Genomic DNA, 20,572 nt, shown 5'->3' on the forward strand with positions numbered 1-20,572 from the left:
AAAAAAAAATTGCCACTGCTAACAGCAGCCAACACACAGCTATCAGTGGCCCTAATAAGGACCTTTGGGGGTCTTGAAGCCTACACTAACTACCAATTCTTTCCCTACAGCAGCTCCGGTACAAACAGCACTGTCCCTCATCTAACTCACAAGGCATCTGAGGCGAGCCGCGGGAGGGGCCGACTTTTATATTAGGCGGACACCTGATCTCCTCAGCCACTCACTGCAGGGGGGTGGTATAGGGCTTGAACGACGCAGGGGGAAGTTGTAATGCCTTCCCTGTCTTTCAATTGGCCAGAAAAGCGCGCTAACGTCTCAGGGAAGGAAGTGAAAGTAACCCGAACACCGCATGGTGTTCGTTACGAATAACGAACATCCCGAACACCCTAATATCCGCACGGATATCAAGTTCGGACGAACACGTTCGCTCATCTCTAATCATTAATGACAACATCTATATTTGAGAACACACAAAATTTGGTTTCATACATTATCACTGATTTAGATTGACCATGAAGCAAGTTATTGATTGGTGGTCCCTAGTGAGCCTCTTGAACTAAGCAGTGAAAAGCATAGTATCTATCTTTGAATGACATTTTGGTCAACATGCGTTGTAGCTCCGTAGCGACCCATATCAAAACTTTTTTGTTTTCTCTAGTATCCATTATTTGGATCAGATTTCCTTTTTCCTGACCCTAGACATTGCACACCTCCCTTTTCTTCCCGTCCCAGTTTTCTTATATAGGGAAATGCAAGGTGAGGTAGGTTTAGGTTTCTGTGTGGGGTCATCCTTTTTGGGGCAGTTACTCTGCTTGCTTCTCCATCTGTAGACTAGTGATTGGGACTGTTTAAGGTGCAATAAGGTTTTTCCTATATGATCAATAAAAGTTATATACTAATTAAGACAGTACACTTTTCTGTGAACCCTAACCTTTCTTCTAGTCCTAAAACAACCTCATCCTCATTACTGCACTAGGTGGATACAAAGCTGTTAAACTAACCTTTCTGGAAAATAATCCTACACAATTCAGCAGTCTACCATCAAAGCCGAGTGTGCTTATTATTTTATTTATCTCTTAGAATCATAGATCATAGAATGGTAGAGTTGGAAGGGACTTCCAGGGTCATCGGGTCCAACCCCCTGCTCAGTGCAGGATTCACTAAATCATCAGAGACAGATAATTGTCCAGCCTTTGTTTGAACACTGCCATTGAAGGAGAACTGCTGCCTCTCATCTGATTGGTCCCGCTGAGCCAATCAGAGGCAGCAGCAGTCACACACCCATTCATAAATTCATGAATGGGTGTGTGAGTGGAATCTGCCTCTGATTGGTCAGGCTGTGACCAATTAGAGACAGCTCATTCAGCAGGCGGGGATACTACTCACAGCTGTTCAGAGCAGTTCAGGAGGACTGCCGCTCGCCGCGCTGAACTCCGTCTGCCGGGACCAGGTGAGTATATATATATTTTTTATTTTTACACATTTCTGGATGAATTGCAGGGAATTGCTTATATATTTAACCCCTTCCCGACAAGTCATCCCGCAATCGCCGGCAGCCCATTGCTTTTAATGGAGCCGGCTGTATTGCCAGCTCAATTGAATTCAATGGGCTAACATCGTTCTGCCGGGACAAGGTGAGTATATATATATATATTTTTTTTTTTTACATTTTTCTGGATGAATTGCAGGGAAGGGCTTATATATTTAAGCCCTTCCCGACAATTCATCCCGCGCTCTCCGGCAGGCCATTGCTTTCAAGGGAGCCGGCTATATTGCCGGCTCCATTGAATTCAATGGTCAGTGCTCGTTTAATCGAGACGAGTACCGCGTGGTGCTCGTCTCGAGTAACGAGCATCTCGAGCACCCTAATACTCGAACGAGCATCAAGCTCGGACGAGTATGCTCGCTCATCTCTACCCATAATCACTATGTCATTAGAGATGAGCGAGCACCAAAATGCTCGGGTGCTCGTTACTCGGGACGAAATTTTCGCGATGCTCAAGGGTTCGTTTCGAGTAACGAACCCCATTGAAGTCAATGGGCGACTTGAGCATTTTTGTATATCGCCGATGCTCGCTAAGGTTTCCATTTGTGAAAATCTGGGCAATTCAAGAAAGTGATGGGAACGACACAGCAACGGATAGGGCAGGCGAGGGGCTACATGTTGGGCTGCATCTCAAGTTCCCAGGTCCCACTATTAAGCCACAATAGCGGCAAGAGTGGGCCCCCCCCTCCCAACAACTTTTACTTCTGAAAAGCCCTCATTAGTAATGCATACCTTAGCTAAGCACCACACTACCTCCAACAAAGCACAATCACTGCCTGCATGACACTCCGCTGCCACTTCTCCTGGGTTGCATGCTGCCCAACCCCCCCTTCCCCCGCACGACGCAGTGTCCACAGCGCACACCAAAGTGTCCCTGCGCAGCCTTCAGCTGCACTCATGCCACACGCTGGCCTCATAGCCACACCACCCTCATGTCTATTTATAAGTGCGTCTGCCATGAGGAGGAACCGCAGGCACACACTGCAGAGGGTTGGCACGGCTAGGCAGCGACCCTCTTTAAAAGGGGCGGGGCGATAGCCCACAATGCTGTACAGAAGCAATGAGAAATATAATCCTGTGCCACCGCCATCAGGAGCTGCACACGTGGGCATAGCAATGGGGAACCTATGTGCCACACACTATTCATTCTGTCAAGGTGTCTGCATGCCCCAGTCAGACCGCGGTTTTTTATAAATAGTCACAGGCAGGTACAACTCTGCAATGGGAATTCCGCGTGCACCCGCAGCATGGGTGGCTCCCTGGAACCCACCGGCTGTACATAAATGTATCCCATTGCAGTGCCCATCACAGCTGAGGTAACGTCCGATTAAATGCAGGTGGGCTTCGGCCCACACTGCATGCCCCAACCTGACCGGGGTTTTTAATTCATAGACACAGGCAGGTATAACTCCCTATTGCGAAGTCCCTGTGGACCGACAGCATGGGTGGGTGCCAGGAAGCCACCGGCGGTACATAAATATATCCCACTGCATTGCCCATCACAGCTGAGGTAATGTCATGTTTAATGCAGGTGGGCTTCGGTCCACACTGCATGCCCCAGTCAGACTGGGGTTCTTTAGAAGTGGACACATGCAGTTACAACTCCGTGTGGACCGACAGCATGGGTGGCTCCCTAAAACCCACCGGCTGTACATAAATGTATCCCATTGCAGTGCCCATCACAGCTGATGTAACGTCAGCTTTAATGCAGGTGGGCAAAAAATTAATTGGATTACACTGTAGGCGAGGGCCCCAAACAATTGGTGTACCAACAGTACTAATGTACGTCAGAAAAATTGCCCATGCCCAACCAAGAGGGCAGGTGAAACCCATTAATCGCTTTGGTTAATGTGTCTTAGTTTGTAACTAGGCCTGGAGGCAGCCCAGTTAAAATAAAAATTGGTTCAGGTGCAAGTTTCAACGCTTTAATGAGCATTGAAACGTATAAAAATTGTTTACAAAAATTATATGACTGACCCTTGTGGGCCTAAGAAAAATTGCCCGTTCGGCGTGTTACGTCAGGTTTCATGAGGAGGAGCAGGAGGAGGAGGATGAATATTACACACAGATTGATGAAGCTAAAAGGTCCACGTTTTTGATGGTGATAGAGAACAATGCTTCCATCCGCGGGTGCAGCCTACGTATTGTTTAGGTATAGCTGTTGTCCGCTGGTGGAGAAGAGAAGTCTGGGGAAATCCAGACACCCAGTAGTTGTAGGGGGCAGAGGCGTCACGGAGGACGGTCGTGCCATCGGCTACGTACTCCCTCACCATCCTTTTACAGTGCTCCCGCCGACTCAGCCTTGACTGGGGAGCGGTGACACAGTCTTGCTGGGGAGCCAGAAAGCTGTCAAAGGCCTTAGAGAGTGTTCCCCTGCCTGTGCTGTACATGCTGCCTGATCTCCGCGCCTCCCCTGCTACCTGGCCCTCGGAACTGCGCCTTTGGCCACTAGCGCTGTCGGATGGGAATTTTACCATCAGTTTGTCCGCCAGGGTCCTGTGGTATAGCATCACTCTCGAATCCCTTTCCTCTTCGGGTATGAGAGTGGAAAGGTTCTCCTTATACCGTGGGTCGAGCAGTGTGTACACCCAGTAATCTGTAGTGGTCAGAATGCGTGTAACGCGAGCGTCACGAGAAAGGCATCCTAACATGAAGTCAGCCATGTGTGCCAGGGTACCTGTACGCAACACATGGCTGTCCTCACTAGGAAGATCACTTTCAGGATCCTCCTCCTCCTCAGGCCATACACGCTGAAAGGATGACAGGCAAGCAGCATCGGTACCCTCAGCAGTGGGCCAAGCTGTCTCTTCCCCTCCTCCTCATGCTCCTCATGCTCCTTCTCCTCAACGCGCTGAGATATAGACAGGAGGGTGCTCTGACTATCCAGCGACATACTGTCTTCCCCCGCCTCTGTTTCCGAGCGCAAAGCGTCTGCCTTTATGCTTTGCAGGGAACTTCTCAAGAGGCATAGCAGAGGAAAGGTGACGCTAATGATTGCAGCATCGCCGCTCACCATCCGGGTAGACTCCTCAAAGTTTCCAAGGACCTGGCAGATGTCTGCCAACCAGGCCCACTCTTCTGTAAAGAATTGAGGAGGCTGACTCCCACTGCGCCGCCCATGTTGGAGTTGGTATTCCACTATAGCTCTACGCTGCTCATAGAGCCTGGCCAACATGTGGAGCGTAGAGTTCCACCGTGTGGGCACGTCGCACATGAAACCGATGTTGCAGGGTGCGCAGGGTGGCAGCGTCCGTGTGGGACTTGCGGAAATGTGCGCAGAGCCGGCGCACCTTTCCGAGCAGGTCTGACAAGCGTGGGTAGCTTTTTAGAAAGCGCTGAACCACCAAATTAAAGAGGTGGGCCAGGCATGGCACGTGCGTGAGGCTGCCGAGCTGCAGAGCCGCCACCAGGTTACGGCCGTTGTCACACACGACCATGCCCGGTTGGAGGCTCAGCGGCGCAAGCCAGCGGTCGGTCTGCTCTGTCAGACCCTGCAGCAGTTCGTGGGCCGTGTGCCTCTTCTCTCCTAAGCTGAGTAGTTTCAGCACGGCCTGCTGACGCTTGCCCACCGCTGTGCTGCCACGCCGGGCGACACCGACTGCTGGCGACGTGCTGCTGCTGACACATCTTGATTGCGAGACAGAGGTTGCGTAGGAGGAGGAGGAGGAGGAGGGTGGATTAGTGGAGGAAGCATACACCACCGCAGATACCACCACCGAGCTAGGGCCCGCAATTCTGGGGGTGGGTAGGACGTGAGCGGTCCCAGGCTCTGACTCTGTCCCAGCCTCCACTAAATTCACCCAATGTGCCGTCAGGGAGATATAGTGGCCCTGCCCGCCTGTGCTTGTCCACGTGTCCGTTGTTAAGTGGACCTTGCCAGTAACCGCGTTGGTGAGGGCGCGTACAATGTTGCGGGAGACGTGGTCGTGCACGGCTGGGACGGCACATCGGGAAAAGTAGTAGCGACTGGGAACTGAGTAGCGTGGGGCCGCCGCCATCATACCTTTGAAAGCCTCCGTTTCCACAACCCTATATGCCAGCATCTCCAGGCTGATAAATTTGGCTATGTGCATGTTTAACGCTTGAGTGTGCGGGTGCGTGGCGGCGTACTTGTGCTTGCGCTCCAACACTTGCGCTAGCGACGGCTGGACGGTGCGCTGAGACACATTGGTGGATGGGGCCGAGCACAGCGGAGGTGAGGGTGTGGGTGCAGGCCAGGAGACGGTAGTGCCTGTGTCCTGAGAGGGGGGTTGGATCTCAGTGGCAGGTTGGGGCACAGGGGGAGAGGCAGCGGTGCAAACCGGAGGCGGTGAACGGCCTTCGTCCCACCTTGTGGAGTGCTTGGCCATCATATGTCTGCGTATGCTGGTGGTGGTGAGGCTGGTGGTGGTGGCTCCCCGGCTGATCTTGGCGCGACAAAGGTTGCACACCACTGTTCGTCGGTCGTCTGCACTCTCAGTGGAAAAACTGCCAGACCTTTGAGCACCTCGGCCTCTGCAGGGTGGCATGGCGCGAGGGGGCGCTTTGGGAAACAGTTGGTGGATTATTCGGTCTGGCCCTGCCTCTACCCCTGGCCACTGCACTGCCTCTTCCAACCTGCCCTGCTGCTGCACTTGCCTCCCCCTCTGAAGACCTGTCCTCAGTAGGCGTAGCAAACCAGGTGGGGTCAGTCACCTCATCGTCCTGCTGCTCTTCCTCTGAATCCTCTGTGCGCTCCTCCCTCGGACTTACTCCAATTACTACTACCTGAGTGATAGACAACTGTGTCTCATCGTCATCGTCCTCCTCACCCACTGAAAGCTCTTGAGACAGTTGCCGGAAGTCCCCAGCCTCATCCCCCGGACCCCGGGAACTTTCCAAAGGTTGGGCATCGGTCACGACAAACTCCTCCGGTGGGAGAGGAACCATTGCTGGCCATTCTGGGCAGGGGCCCGGGAACAGTTCCTGGGAGTCTGCCTACTCCTCAGAATGTGTCATTGTAATGGAGTGAGGAGGCTGGGAGGAAGGAGGAGCAGCAGCCAGAGGATTCAGAGTTGCAGCAGTGGACAGCGCAGAATTCTGGGTGGTCGATAGATTGCTGGATGCACTTTTATGCCATCCATGACAGGACCTGCTCACACTGCTCATTTTCTAATAAAGGTCTACCGCGTGGACCCATTAATTGTGAGATGAATGTGGGGACGCCAGAAACGTGCCTCTCTCCTAATCCCGCAGCAGTCGGCTGCGATACACCTGGATCAGGAGCTCGGCCTGTGCCCACACCCTGACTTGGGCCTCCGCGTCCTCGCCCGTGTCCACGTCCTCTAGGCCTACCCGTACCCCTCTGCATGCTGTATTACCAGTAGTGCAGAAACAGAACGCTGTAATTAAATGTGCCGCTTATTGGCCTGTGGTTGGAGGCTGACTTCCCTTACGGAACGCACAGCAGATCCAGGAAACAATTTTGCGCAAGGCTGCTGTAACGCTTAGCTGCGTATTAATTAGGACTACTACCCCCAGCAGATAGATACTGTAGGCAGCGTATAATATTATGTATACTGTTTCCCTCTGGCGGGATGACGGCGCTGATGTAACAGAGACAGCAGATCCAGGAAACAGTTTTGCGCAAGGCTGCTGTAACGCTTAGCTGCGTATTAATTAGGACTACTACCCCCAGCAGATAGATACTGTAGGCAGCGTATAATATTATGTATACTGTTTCCCTCTGGCGGGATGACGGCGCTGATGTAACAGAGACAGCAGATCCAGGAAACAATTTTGCGCAAGGCTGCTGTAACGCTTAGCTGCGTATTAATTAGGACTACTACCCCCAGCAGATAGATACTGTAGGCAGCGTATAATATTATGTATACCGTTTCCCTCTGGCGGGATGACGGCGCTGATGTAACAGAGACAGCAGATCCAGGAAACAATTTTGCGCAAGCCTGCTGTAACGCTTAGCTGCATATTAATTAGGACTACTACCCCCAGCAGACATGCAGTAAACTGAAGACGGTCACAGGCAGCCCATATATAGTATTTTTCCCCAATTTTTTGGAAAAAGCCCACTGCCTATATAGCCTGAATATCTCTTTCCCTGCCTCACCAGTACTGGCCCTATACTCTGAACAATGACTGCAAACTGCGGACGCAATGCTCTGCACGGCCGATATACAAAAAAAAAAAAGTGCAACACTGCTAAAAGCAGCCTCCACACTACTGCACATGGTCAGATGTGGCCCTAAGAAGGACCGTTGGGGTTCTTGAAGCCTACAATAACTCCTAACGCTCTCCCTGCCTCCACACTTCTGCCCCTGGACTATTACTGCAGGGCGCAATGCTCTGCATGGCCGATATACCAAAAAAAAAAAAAAGTGCAACACTGCTAAAAGCAGCCTCCACACTACTGCACACGGTTAGATGTGGCCCTAAGAAGGACCGTTGGGGTTCTTGAAGCCTACACTAACTCCTAACACTCTCCCTATAGCAGCTCCGGCACCAACAGCACTGTCCCTCAGCTATGTCACAACGCATCTGAGGCGAGCCGCGGGAGGGGCCGATTTTTATACTCGGGTGACACCTGATCTCGCCAGCCACTCACTGCAGGGGGGTGGTATAGGGCTTGAACGTCGCAGGGGGAAGTTGTAATGCCTTCCCTGTCTTTCTATTGGCCAGAAAAGCTCGCTAACGTCTCAGAGATGAAAGTGAAAGTAACTCGAACATCGCGTGGTGCTCGCCTCTAGTAACGAGCATCTCGAACACGCTAATACTCGGACGAGTACGTTCGCTCATCTCTATATGTCATGCTTCTTTGAGAGCTTGGTGATCTGATGTAGAAAGAGTTCATCAATATCTTCTGCTTGTCTAACCGGTCTATAGTAAATGCCTACAATGGTGACATTTATGTTGTTCTCTTCTTGTATTCTTACCCAAACCGTTTCTACAGAACTACCATGCTCTGAAGCTTGAATCTCGGTGGAGATGAATGTTTTCCTAACATACAACAGGATACCTTCTCCCCTTTTTTTAGGTCTGTTTCTTATATATGATTGGAATACAAAGCTTGAAGGATACAACTTATTATAAGAAACAGACCTAAAAAAAGGGGAGAAGGCATCACGGAAACTTGGTAGAATGATATATATGATTGGAATACAAAGCTTGAAGGATACAACTTATTATATCATTCTACCAAGTTTCCGTGATGCCTATGACATGATATTTCTCTTCCTGTGTTAGGAGCTTCAATTCTCCTTGTTTGTTTCCTATGCTCTGTGCATTTGTGTAGAAACATTTTAGTTTGTGATCATTGTCTCTTGCTCATCTACTTTCCTTCAGATTGTTTTGGCTTTGTTCTTTCTTTCCACTTCTAATAGCGAGGTTCTCAAATGCACTAATTAGCTGTATATATTTTACCTGGCTTTTCACTTCCCTTCCCATATTGTTCTAGTTTAAATCTCTCCTAATAAATAAAGGAGAGCTTCAAAATGAGGCTCCTAGGGAAAGGGCTGCTGAAACATGTTGGACAAGTTTTCAAGAAGGATTTTATCCAGCATGGTCAGCTCAACAGCTTCTAGGATAATTGCTAGAATAGTGAACTTTTTTTGCAATGCAATGGGCAAATAGGCCTTCTGTCTGCCCAGTTCAGTATGGGATGAAGATGAGGTTATTTTAAGACTAGCAGATGGCTTATTAGATATGTATTACTATTATCTCTGAAGGCGCGGTCACACGAGCGTAGGCGTATTTACGTTCGCACGTGTGCAGCGTTTAATCGCCGGAAAGAATGTTTTTCGGCGATCATGACCAGAGCTAGAAAGCGTATTATCGTTTGTTCCTACTCTGCAAACTATTTTTTCGGCCATCGAATATGCGTTGGCGCGTATTTCGGTCGCATATGTCCCGTTTTTTTTTCGGGTTGCCGTTTTTACGCGCCGTAAAATCGCCCGTGCGAACGAATACATTGGAAACCAATGCCTCAGATGGTCATGTTTATACGATTGGGCGCAAAAACGCGCCGTTTATGTGCTCGTGTGAACGCACCCTGAAGGATAAAGTTTGGTACCTAGGTGTTCCTCTATCTCATTGATATAATTTCATGTGATGATATGAGGACTGTGGTCTCCTCATGTGAGTGAAGTTTTTGGGTATTGTGTCAAGTATAGATATCAGCTGACTATAGTTTAGCTTTATCTTAATAAAATGTATGTTTCATTTTACCATTTGTGAATATATAGAAAAGATATATAAACTAATTTTAGATTACTACATGCTGCGTTCAGACAGAACGATTTGCTCAAAAAAACATTCAAGAGTGTGAAATGGAATGATAATCATTCAGTCTAAACACGAACTAATGCTTGAATGATGAATGACAATCGTTCACTTTCTGTTCGCTGTTCAGTTCCTGCAGGCACAAAAACAATTACTGACTTGTTCGCTTTAAACAGCGATTGTCCAGTTCCTACCATATACAGGGATTGAACGATTCTGAACGTTTTTCATTTAAAAAAAACAACAATGTATTTGCCTGTCTAAACAGACTGCACAAATGTGAGTGAGTTAGGCCCAATATTCATGGTCCAGAAAACAAATCACAGCATGCTCAATTTCAGTGTAGTTCCTGCGCAGGCGGCTTCCATCAAAGTCAATGGAAGCCATCTGACCCGCGGCCCGTCCGCAAATGATATTGCGGATGTCCTGCGGGTTGCGCGGGAACAACAGGAGATTTTTTTTTTTTAAACCCTGTACTGCGCATGTGCGTCGGCAAGCCATGCAGACCATCCGTAGTACAGATAATCTGGAAGAAGAGGGCGCCACCGCCTGCACACACAGGTAAGCAGGGTCACCCACCACGGTCACGGGCCTTATTCTGCATGCGGAATCCAACCTGCCCGTGGACATGAGGCCTTAGTAGTGACGTCACTTGCTCATCTAAAAGGACCCGAAGTATTTGTTTTTTACACAAACAAAATTCATTTAAGAAAGTAGATTGGTTGAAACTTGACATCATACGTAGTCCTCGTATAGGACTATAGGACTATAAGCACACAGACAGTTTTGACCATAATTCTCCACCCTTGACCATCATCTTGTTTTTTCTTTTCTCTAAATAGGTTTTGCATTCTGTGCTGATTAAATAGATGTACTTAATATGCTATATAATTTAATTTTCAGAGACTTTCATGCCAAATCCACAGGATATGGCCTGAAAGTCTGGTAGATGCGAGTACCACTAAAAGGACCCCCATTTATTTCTATTTCTGTCCTCACTGCCCCCTGCCCAGTTGAATTCGGTGGCCAGAAATGATTGGGATAGAAACATAATAGCACAGTGAGCTACATTGTTTCTGCAGCTTCAGAGCTATGGAAACAGCACAGCTTCCTGCGCTATACTGTTTGCGAAACTGCCATTGACTTCTACGGGAGTTGCAAAAATCGCATAGCGGTGCCTACTTGGCTGTTTTCCCAAGTCCAGATCACTCATGTCCACCACATTCAGCCAGGTCACTCAGAGTAGAGCTAGAGATGGGCGTGGATCCCATATCAGTCTTTCATAGCATATCCTGTAGACATGTCTGAGATGGGAATACCCCCTTTAAGGTATACAATAATAGAAATCAGTGTTACCTTCACTTTGATCTCCTTCTGTTCTACTGACTTCTCCCATATTTGCTGATCATATGCTCCAATCTATAGAAAAGATTATTGGTGTTGTCAGTGGTGTATAAATCAGTATGTATCTGTCCATACTTGTGTCTGCAGGTCCTATCCAGACTTATAGTTCCCTATGGTCACAGACCACAAACAGCCCTGAGTGTAGTCTGATCCTGCAGTCAGACCCATTCCTTATACTGTATGTTAGTTGACTCCAGCCTGATGAAGAGGCCTTAAAGGAGATGTCCCGCGCCGAAACGGGTTTTTTTTTTTTTAAACCCCCCCCCCGTTCGGCGCGAGACAACCCCGATGCAGGGGTTAAAAAAACCACCCGCACAGCGCTTACCTGAATCCCGGCGGTCCGGTGACTTCAATACTTACCGCTGAAGATGGCCGCCGGGATCTTCTACCTTCGTGGACCGCAGCTCTTCTGTGCGGTCCACTGCCGATTCCAGCCTCCTGATTGGCTGGAATCGGCACGTGACGGGGCGGAGCTACACGGAGCCGCTCTCTGGCACGAGCGGCTCCATAGAAGAAAGCAGAAGACCCGGACTGCGCAAGCGCGGCTAATTTGGCCATCGGAGGGCGAAAATTAGTCGGCACCATGGAGACGAGGACGCTAGCAACGGAGCAGGTAAGTATAAAACTTTTTATAACTTCTGTATGGCTCATAATTAATGCACAATGTACATTACAAAGTGCATTATTATGGCCATACAGAAGTGTATAGACCCACTTGCTGCCTCGGGACAACCCCTTTAAGTAGCCTGAAGTTTGCATACATAATTTTTCTGGTTGGCCCATAAAACTATCACCTCCATAACACTTTTTGTTCAGTTTTTTGTATATAACATTACATAGATTTTTCTGGATAACCTGATACTACATTATTTTTTTCTCGACAATAAGGACACAGATAAAAGAAATATGACTGCAGGATCAGAGTGATTTTGTAGTCTGCAACCAGGGGAACACATAAGAATTGTAGACACAACGCAAGAAAATATTTTCAAAGAAGACTGTCTGCGAAGTTGATCCATTTCTCATTTTCAATACATTGCAACAATAAAACAAAAACTGGTTGGACAGGTATACAGACCGTTAACCCCCTAAGGACGCAGCCCCTTTTTTAATTTTTTTTTAAATTTAAGTCTTCACTTTCAAAAAGCCATAACTTTTTTATTTGTCCACCAACGTAGCTTTACGGGGGCTTTTTTGTGTGACAAGTTTTATTTTTCAATGGTAACATGTAATGTACCATCTAATGTACTTAAAAATTCTTTTAAAAATGCTAAGTAGAGTAAAATGGAAAAAAAAAAATTCACAATTTCGCCATCTTTTGGGGAGGGTCTTGTTTCTATGGTGTTCATACTTCAGCAAAAATAACATGAATTTATATAGTTCTTCTAAATCTTCGGAAAAAAATAAAATTATTTTCTGCCGCCATCTTCGGACAGCCTTAACGTTTTAAAAATGTTTCCATCAACATAGTAGCGCAAGGGCTTATTTTATGCAGGACGTCCTGCACTTTCTATTGGTACCATTTCGGAGTGCAGATAACATTTTGATTATTTTTTGCAAGAAATTTTTTTCTTGCAGATGGGGGAACAAAAGAAGCACAATGCTAATGTTGTGTATTTGTCGCACCAATACCAAATATGTTTTAGGTTTTTTTATTTTGATTTTTTTACTATAAAAAAGTTTTCTTGATAAAACTTTTATTACCTTTTAATTTTTTAACAACTAATGAAACTTTTTAAAACTGGATTCTACAGTGTCTTTTTAGTCCCTGTAGGGAAACATGAACTTGTGATGGTTTGATCACTCCTGCAGTATGATGTAATACCATAGTACTACAGTATACTATGATCTAACAGGCAATCTATAAAGCCATGCCATAGGCATGAGTTTATAGGCAATCTACAGTGGCAGCCCTGGGAGCTTTCAGAAGACCACCGGCTGCCAGGGCAACAGAAAAGCATCCTGCAATCTCATCGTGGGTGGGCAGTCCGGGAGCCTCAAACTCCGATTGGGGCATTTTAATGCCACTGTGAGAACTGATGGTGACATTTTGAAGGGCTAACAGCTGCCATTGATCGTGGCCATTTGGCTCTTATTTCACATAGAGGAATACAGGGGTTCTTTTTAGGGAAGAATGTCTACACAGAGTCCAGTAGAGTATGTGCAGCGCATAGGCTATACACATCTATAATGAAGTAGCCATTCTGGCTCCATGCACTGCAATACAGGCTCCATGTTGTGCGCAAGAGTTCTTACAGTGGTTGACACTCCTGGAATGTTCAAAATACTGTACAAAGTGTAATAATCTTTATATACAAAACAAAGGTAGAATAACATGTTAGAAAGGGATGAAGTGAAACTGTGATCAGCCACACGAGTCTTGTCTCGCATGCGCAGTACAGCGCATGACGCAACAGCAGTGGGCAATGGCGCGTCCGGCGATGACGCACAATCATGCGATACTTCTGCTGTGGTCATAGCAGAAATATTGCGTGACAGACAGCTTCCATTGACTACAGTGGAAGTCAGCCGCGTGTTTTCCTGCGGCAATTAGAGAATGCCGTGATTGGTTTCACGCTGCAGAATTCCGCGGTGGAATTCCACAGCGTGAACATTGAGCTATTAGGCTCAATAGAACCTAATAGCTGTGGGATAACGCTGTAGATTTCCGCCGCATGAAACGCGGCAGAAATTCGTCTGTGGGCATTAGTCTTAAGACTTTTCTTATGTGGTCCTGTCCTTCCCAGTAATACATGCAAGTCTGTATGTCCAGGATGCTTCCGTTCTCATGTATTAGCACAGATTCAATCTTGTCCTGATTTCTACTTCTATAGCCCATAAGGATCACTTCTCCTTTGTGCTGACAGACACAGATGTTGAACAGTATGTGACCCCCTCCCTCTGCCTACAAAGTCTGCCATGAGCATGTCCATATTTGCCACTAGTCATTGGACATCCAGTGACTAGAGTAGCGCTTATAGGATCAGCACCTTCTAAAGGGAAAGTTTTTGAAAACTTTTTGGTCAAGACTAGAGATGAGCGAGCACCAAAATGCTCGGGTGCTCGTTACTCGAGACAAAATTTTTGCGATGCTCAAGGGTTCGTTTCGAATAACGAACCCCATTGAAGTCAATGGGCGACTCGAGCATTTTTGTATATCGCCGATGCTCGCTAAGGTTTTCATTTGTGAAAATCGGGGCAATTCAAGAAAGTGATGGGAACGACATAGAAACGGATAGGGCAGGCGAGGGGCTACATGTTGGGCTGCATATGAAGTTCCCAGGTCCCTCTATTAACCCACAATAGCAGCAAGAGTGGCCCCCCCCTTACCAACAACTTTTACATCTGAAAAGCCCTCATTAGCAATGCATACCTTAGCTAAGCACCACACTACCTCCAACAAAGCACAATCACTGCCTGCATGACACTCCGCTGCCACTTCTCCTGGGTTACATGCTGCCAAATCCCCCCCCCCCCACGACCCAGTGTTTCACAGCGCACACCAAACTGTCCCTGCCCAGCCTTCAGCTGCCCTCATGCCACACCACCCTCATGTCTATTTATAAGTGCGTCTGCCACAGGAAAAGCAGGCACACACTGCAGAGGGTTGGCACGGCTAGGCAGCGACCCTCTTTAAAAGGGGCGGGGCGATAGCCCACAATGCTGTACAGAAGCAATGAGAAATCCAATCCTGTGCCACCTCCATCTGGAGCTGCACACGTGGGCATAGCAATGGGGAACCTATGTGCCACACACTATTCATTCTGTCAAGGTGTCTGCATGCCCCAGTCAGACCGCGTTTTTTTATATATAGTCACAGGCAGGTACAACTCCGCAATGGGAATTCCGTGTGCACCCAGCAGCATGGGTGGCTCCCTGGAACCCACCGGCACTACATAAATATATCCCATTGCAGTGCCCATCACAGCTGATGTAATGTCGTGCTTAATGCAGGTGGGCTTCGGCCCACACTGCATACCCCAGTCAGACTGGGGTTCTTTAGAAGTGGACACAGATGCATTTACAACTCCGTGTGGACCTACAGCATGGGTGGCTCCCTGGAACCCACCGGCGGTACATAAATATATCCCATTGCATTGCCCATCACAGCTGAGGTAGTAATGTCATGTTTAATGCAGGTGGGCTTCGGCCCACACTGCATGCCCCAGTCAGACTGTGGTTCTTTAGAAGTGGAAACAGATGCATTTACAACTCCCTGTGGACCCACAGCATGGGTGGCTCCCTGGAACCCACCGGCGGTACATAAATATATCCCATTGCATTGCCCATCACAGCTGAGGTAGTAATGTCATGTTTAATGCAGGTGGGCTTCGGGCCACACTGCATGCCCCAGTCAGACTGGGGTTCTTTAGAAGTGGACACAGATGCAATAACAACTCCCTGTGGACCCACAGCATGGGTGGGTGCCAGGAAGCCACCGGCGGTACATAAAAATATCCCATTGCATTGCCCATCACAGCTGATGTTACGTCAGCTGTAATGCAGGTGGGCAAAAAATTAATTGGATTACACTGTAGGCGAGGGCCCCCAAAAATTGGTGTACCAACAGTACTAATGTACCTGAGAAAAATTGCCCATGCCCAACCGAGAGGGCAGGTGAAACCCATTAATCGCTTTGGTTTATGTGGCTTAATTGGTAACTAGGCCTAGAGGCAGCCCAGTTAAAATAAAAATTGGTTGAGGTGAAAGTTTCAACGCTTTAATGAGCATTGAAACGTCTAAAAATTGTTTAGAAAAATTATATGACTGAGCCTTGTGGGCCTAAGAAAAATTGCACGTTCGGCGTGATTACGTCAGGTTTCAGGAGGAGGAGGAGGATGAATATTATACACAGATTGATGAAGCAAAAAGGTCCCCGTTTTGGATGGTGATAGAGAACGATGCTTCCATCCGCGGGTGCAGCCTACATATTGTTTAGGTTTCGCTGCTGTCCGCTGGTGGAGAAGAAAAGTCTGGGGAAATCCAGGCTTAGTTCATCTTGATGAGTGTAAGCCTGTCGGCACTGTCCGTTGACAGGTGGGTACGCTTATCCATGATGATTCCCCCAGCCACACTAAACACACTCTCTGACAAGACGCTAGCCGCAGAACAAGCAAGCACCTCTAGGGCATACAGCGCGAGTTCAGGCCACGTGTCCAGCTTCAAGACCCAGTAGTTGTAGGGGGCAGAGGCGTCACCGAGGACGGTCGTGCGATCGGCTACGTACTCCCTCACCATCCTTTTACAGTGCTCCCGCCAACTCAGCCTTGACTGGGGACCGGTGACACAGTCTTGCTGGGGAGCCATAAAGCTGTCAAAGGCCTTAGAGAGTGTTCACCTGCCTGCGCTGTACATGCTGCCTGATCTCTGCGCCTCCCCTGCTACCTGGGCCGCGGAAATGCGCCTTCGGCCACTAGCGCTGTCGGATGGGAAGTTTACCATCAGTTTGTCCACCAGCGCCCTGTGGTATAGCATCATTCTTGAACCCCTTTCCTCTTCGTGAATGAGAGTGGAAAGGCTCTCCTTATACCGTGGGTCGAGCAGTGTGTACACCCAGTAATCCGTAGTGGCCAGAATGCGTGTAACGCGAGGGTCACGAGAAAGGCATCCTAACATGAAGTCAGCCATGTGTGCCAGGGTACCTGTACGCAACAATTGGCTGTCCTCACTAGGAAGATCACTTTTAGGCTCCTCCTCCTCTGGCCATACACGCTGAAAGGATGACAGCCAAGCTGCATCTGTACCCTCAGCAGTGGGCCAAGCTGTCTCTTCCCCCTCCTCCTCATGCTCCTCCACCTCCTCCTCCTCCTCCTCTGGCCATACACGCTGAAAGGATGACAGGCAAGCAGCATCTGTCCCCTCAGCAGTGGGCCAAGCTGTCTCTTCCCCCTCCTCCTCCTGCTCCTCCCCCTCCTCCTGAACGCGCTGAGATATAGACAGGAGGGTGCTCTGACTATCCAGCGACATACTGTCTTCCGCCGCCTCCGTTTCTGATTCCAAAGCGTCTGCCTTTATGCTTTGCAGGGAACTCCTTAAGAGGCATAGCAGAGGAATGGTGACGCTAATGATTGCAGCATCCCCGCTCACCATCTGGGTAGACTCCTCAAAGTTTCCAAGGACCTGGCAGATGTCTGCCAACCAGGCCCACTCTTCTGTAAATAATTGAGGAGGCTGACTCCCACTGCGCCGCCCATGTTGGAGTTGGTATTCCACTATAGCTCTACGCTGCTCATAGAGTCTGGCCAACATGTGGAGCATAGAGTTCCCCTGTGTGGGCACGTCGCACAGCAGTCGGTGCACTGGCAGATTAAACCGATGTTGCAGTGTCCGCAGGGTGGCAGCGTGCGTGTGGGATTTGCGGAAATGTGCGCAGAGCTGGCGCACCTTTCCGAGCAGGTATGACAAGTGGGGGTAGCTTTTCAGAAAGCGCTGAACCACCAAATTAAAGACATGGGCCAGGCATGGCACGTGTGTGAGGCTGCCGAGCTGCAGAGCCGCCACCAGGTTACGGCCGTTGTCACACACGACCATGCCCGGTTGGAGATTCAGCGGCGCAAGCCAGCGGTCGGTCTGCTCTGTCAGACCCTGCAGCAGTTCGTGGGCCGTGTGGCTCTTCTCTCCTAAGCTGAGTAGTTTCAGCACGGCCTGCTGACGCTTGCCCACCGCTGTGCTGCCACGCCGCGTGACACCGACTGCTGGCGACGTGCTGCTGCTGCTGACACATCTTGATTGCGAGACAGAGGTTGCGTAGGAGGAGGAGGAGGGTGGTTTAGTGGAGGAAGCATACTCCCCCGCAGATACCACCACCGAGCTGGGGCACGCAATTCTGGGGGTGGGTAGGACGTGAGCGGTCCCAGGCTCTGACTCTGTCCCAGCCTCCACTAAATTCACCCAATGTGCTGTCAGGGAGATATAGTGGCCCTGCCCGCCTGTGCTTGTCCACGTGTCTGTTGTTAAGTGGACCTTGGCAGTAACCGCGTTGGTGAGGGCGCGTACAATGTTGCGGGAGACGTGGTCGTGCAGGCCTGGGACGGCACATCGGGAAAAGTAGTGCCGACTGAGAACTGAGTAGCGCGGGGCCGCCGCCGCTATCATGCTTTTGAAAGCCTCCGTTTCCACAAGCCTATACGGCAGCATCTCCAGGCTGATCAATTTGGCAATGTGCACGTTTAACGCTTGAGCGTGCGGGTGCGTGGCGTCGTACTTGCGCTTGCGCTCAAACAGTGGCGCTAGCGACGTCTGGACGCTACGCTGAGAGACATTGCTGGATGGGGCCGAGGACAGCGGAGGTGAGGGTGTGGGTGCAGGCCAGGAGACGATACTGCCTGTGTCCTCAGAGGGGGGTTGGATCTCAGTGGCAGGTTGGGGCACAGGGGGAGAGGCAATGGTGCAAACCGGAGGCGGTGAACGGGCATCGTCCCACCTTGTGGGGTGCTTGGCCATCATATGCCTGCGCATGCTGGTGGTGGTGCCTCCCCAGCTGATCTTGGCGCGACAAAGGTTGCACACCACTGTTCGCCGTTCATCAGGCGTCTGTGTGAAAAACTGCCACACCGTAGAGCACCTTGACCTCTGCAGGGTGGCATGGCGCGAGGGGGCGCTTTGGGAACCAGTTGGTGGATTATTCGGCCTGGCCCTGCCTCTACCCCTGGCCACCACACTGGCTCGGCCTGTGCCCACACCCTGACTTGGGCCTCCGCGTCCTCGCCCGCGTCCACGTCCTATAGGCCTACCCCTACCCCTCAACATGGTGTATTAGCAGTAGTGCAGAAACAGAACGCTGTATTTAAATGTGCCGCTTATTGGCCTGTGGTTGGAGGCTGACTTCGTTTACGGAACGCCAGGAAATAATTTGGCGCACGCCTGCTGTAACACTTAGCTGCCTGCGTATTTATTTGTAGAACTACTACACCCAGCACACACGGACCCAGAACACTGAGCACAGTGACAGGCAGGCCAAATAGATTTTTTGCCCAATATTTTTTTGAAAAGGACCACTGCCTATATTCAGTCAATAATATATGTCTTCTGGCCCTGCCTACACAATTCTGTCCCTGGAGTGTGTCACAGAACTGCAGAGTGTTGCACTGTTATTAACTGCAAGAGAGCGGTGATTTCAGAGCCAGGAAATAATTTGGCGCACGCCTGCTGTAACACTTAGCTGCCTGCGTATTTATTTGTAGAACTACTACACCCAGCACACACGGACCCAGAACACTGAGCACAGTGACAGGCAGGCCAAATAGATTTTTTGCCCAATATTTTTTTGAAAAGGACCACTGCGTATATTCAGTCAATAATATATGTCTTCTGGCCCTGCCTACACAATTGTGTCCCTGGAGTATTACTGCAGGGCGCAATGCTCTGCACGGCCGATATAGCAAAAAAAAAAAATGTGCAACACTGCAAAAAGCAGCCTCCACAGTACTGCACACGGTTAGATGTGGCCCTAAGAAGGACCGTTGGGGTTCTTGAAGCCTACACTAACTCCTAACACTCTCCCTATAGCAGCTCCAGCACCAACAGCACTGTCCCTGATCTCTGTCACAACGCATCTGAGGCGAGCCGCGGGAGGGGCCGATTTTTATACTCGGGTGACACCTGATCTCGCCAGCCACTCACTGCAGGGGGGTGGTATAGGGCTTGAACGTCGCAGGGGGAAGTTGTAATGCCTTCCCTGTCTTTCAATTGGCCAGAAAAGCGCGCTAACGTCTCAGAGATGTAAGTGAAAGTAACCCGAACATCGCGTGGTGCTCGTTACGAGTAACGAGCATCTCGAACACGCTAATACTCGAACGAGTATCAAGCTCGGACGAGTACGTTCGCTCATCTCTAGTCAAGACATCTCCCCTGCCTCCTACTAAGATATCAGTAGTAAACTGATCATTTAAACCCTCTAATTTGTCCATATCTTGGTAAACGAGCAGTATAAGTGTTTATAGTTATATTAAATATATGGACGTTGAAGTAATCACTCTGTATGGGTATGCATGTATAAATGTAGGACTAACCTATGTTTACAGATTCCAGATTCTGCTACAGCATAGTGAGTCCTACATTTCTCAATAAAGCACGTGACTCTTGGGGAACAAAGTCCACACCCCTGATCACTAGGACCAGGCTATGCGTGAGACAGCGATGCTAAGTGTAAATGTCCCCATAAATGGCATTCATATTTATCAATGGTGGCATGATTACATTTTATAGCATCACAATTTATGATAGATGAACAATAGTAGTTCCTGTTAATTTGATCTTCTCCTTTGTTTGCACAAAGCTATGTGAGTAGTCCTCCTCCTGCAGACTTTTGTGTGTGGTTTAATAGGTAAGCTCTGATTCAGAGTTTGATCTGCTCTCCCTGAAGACTTA

General features: G+C 49.0%; 1 protein-coding gene across 3 annotated transcripts in view; it reads right to left on the reverse strand.

Moving 5' to 3' along the window:
* PHTF1 (putative homeodomain transcription factor 1) overlaps positions 1–20,572 on the reverse strand; it is a 126,415-nt gene that overhangs the window by 99,348 nt on the left and 6,495 nt on the right. Inside the window, exon 3 of one of the 3 annotated variants that reach the window (XM_066600064.1) lies at positions 11,156–11,218. The exons of the other annotated variants lie outside the window; for them this stretch is intronic. Coding sequence (XP_066456161.1) covers positions 11,156–11,218 — 63 coding nt within the window. The remainder of the gene's footprint in view (positions 1–11,155; positions 11,219–20,572) is intronic. 3 annotated transcript variants of the gene reach the window in all.

This window comes from Eleutherodactylus coqui, chromosome 4 (assembly GCF_035609145.1).
Source record: "Eleutherodactylus coqui strain aEleCoq1 chromosome 4, aEleCoq1.hap1, whole genome shotgun sequence".
NCBI lineage: Eukaryota > Metazoa > Chordata > Amphibia > Anura > Eleutherodactylidae > Eleutherodactylus > Eleutherodactylus coqui.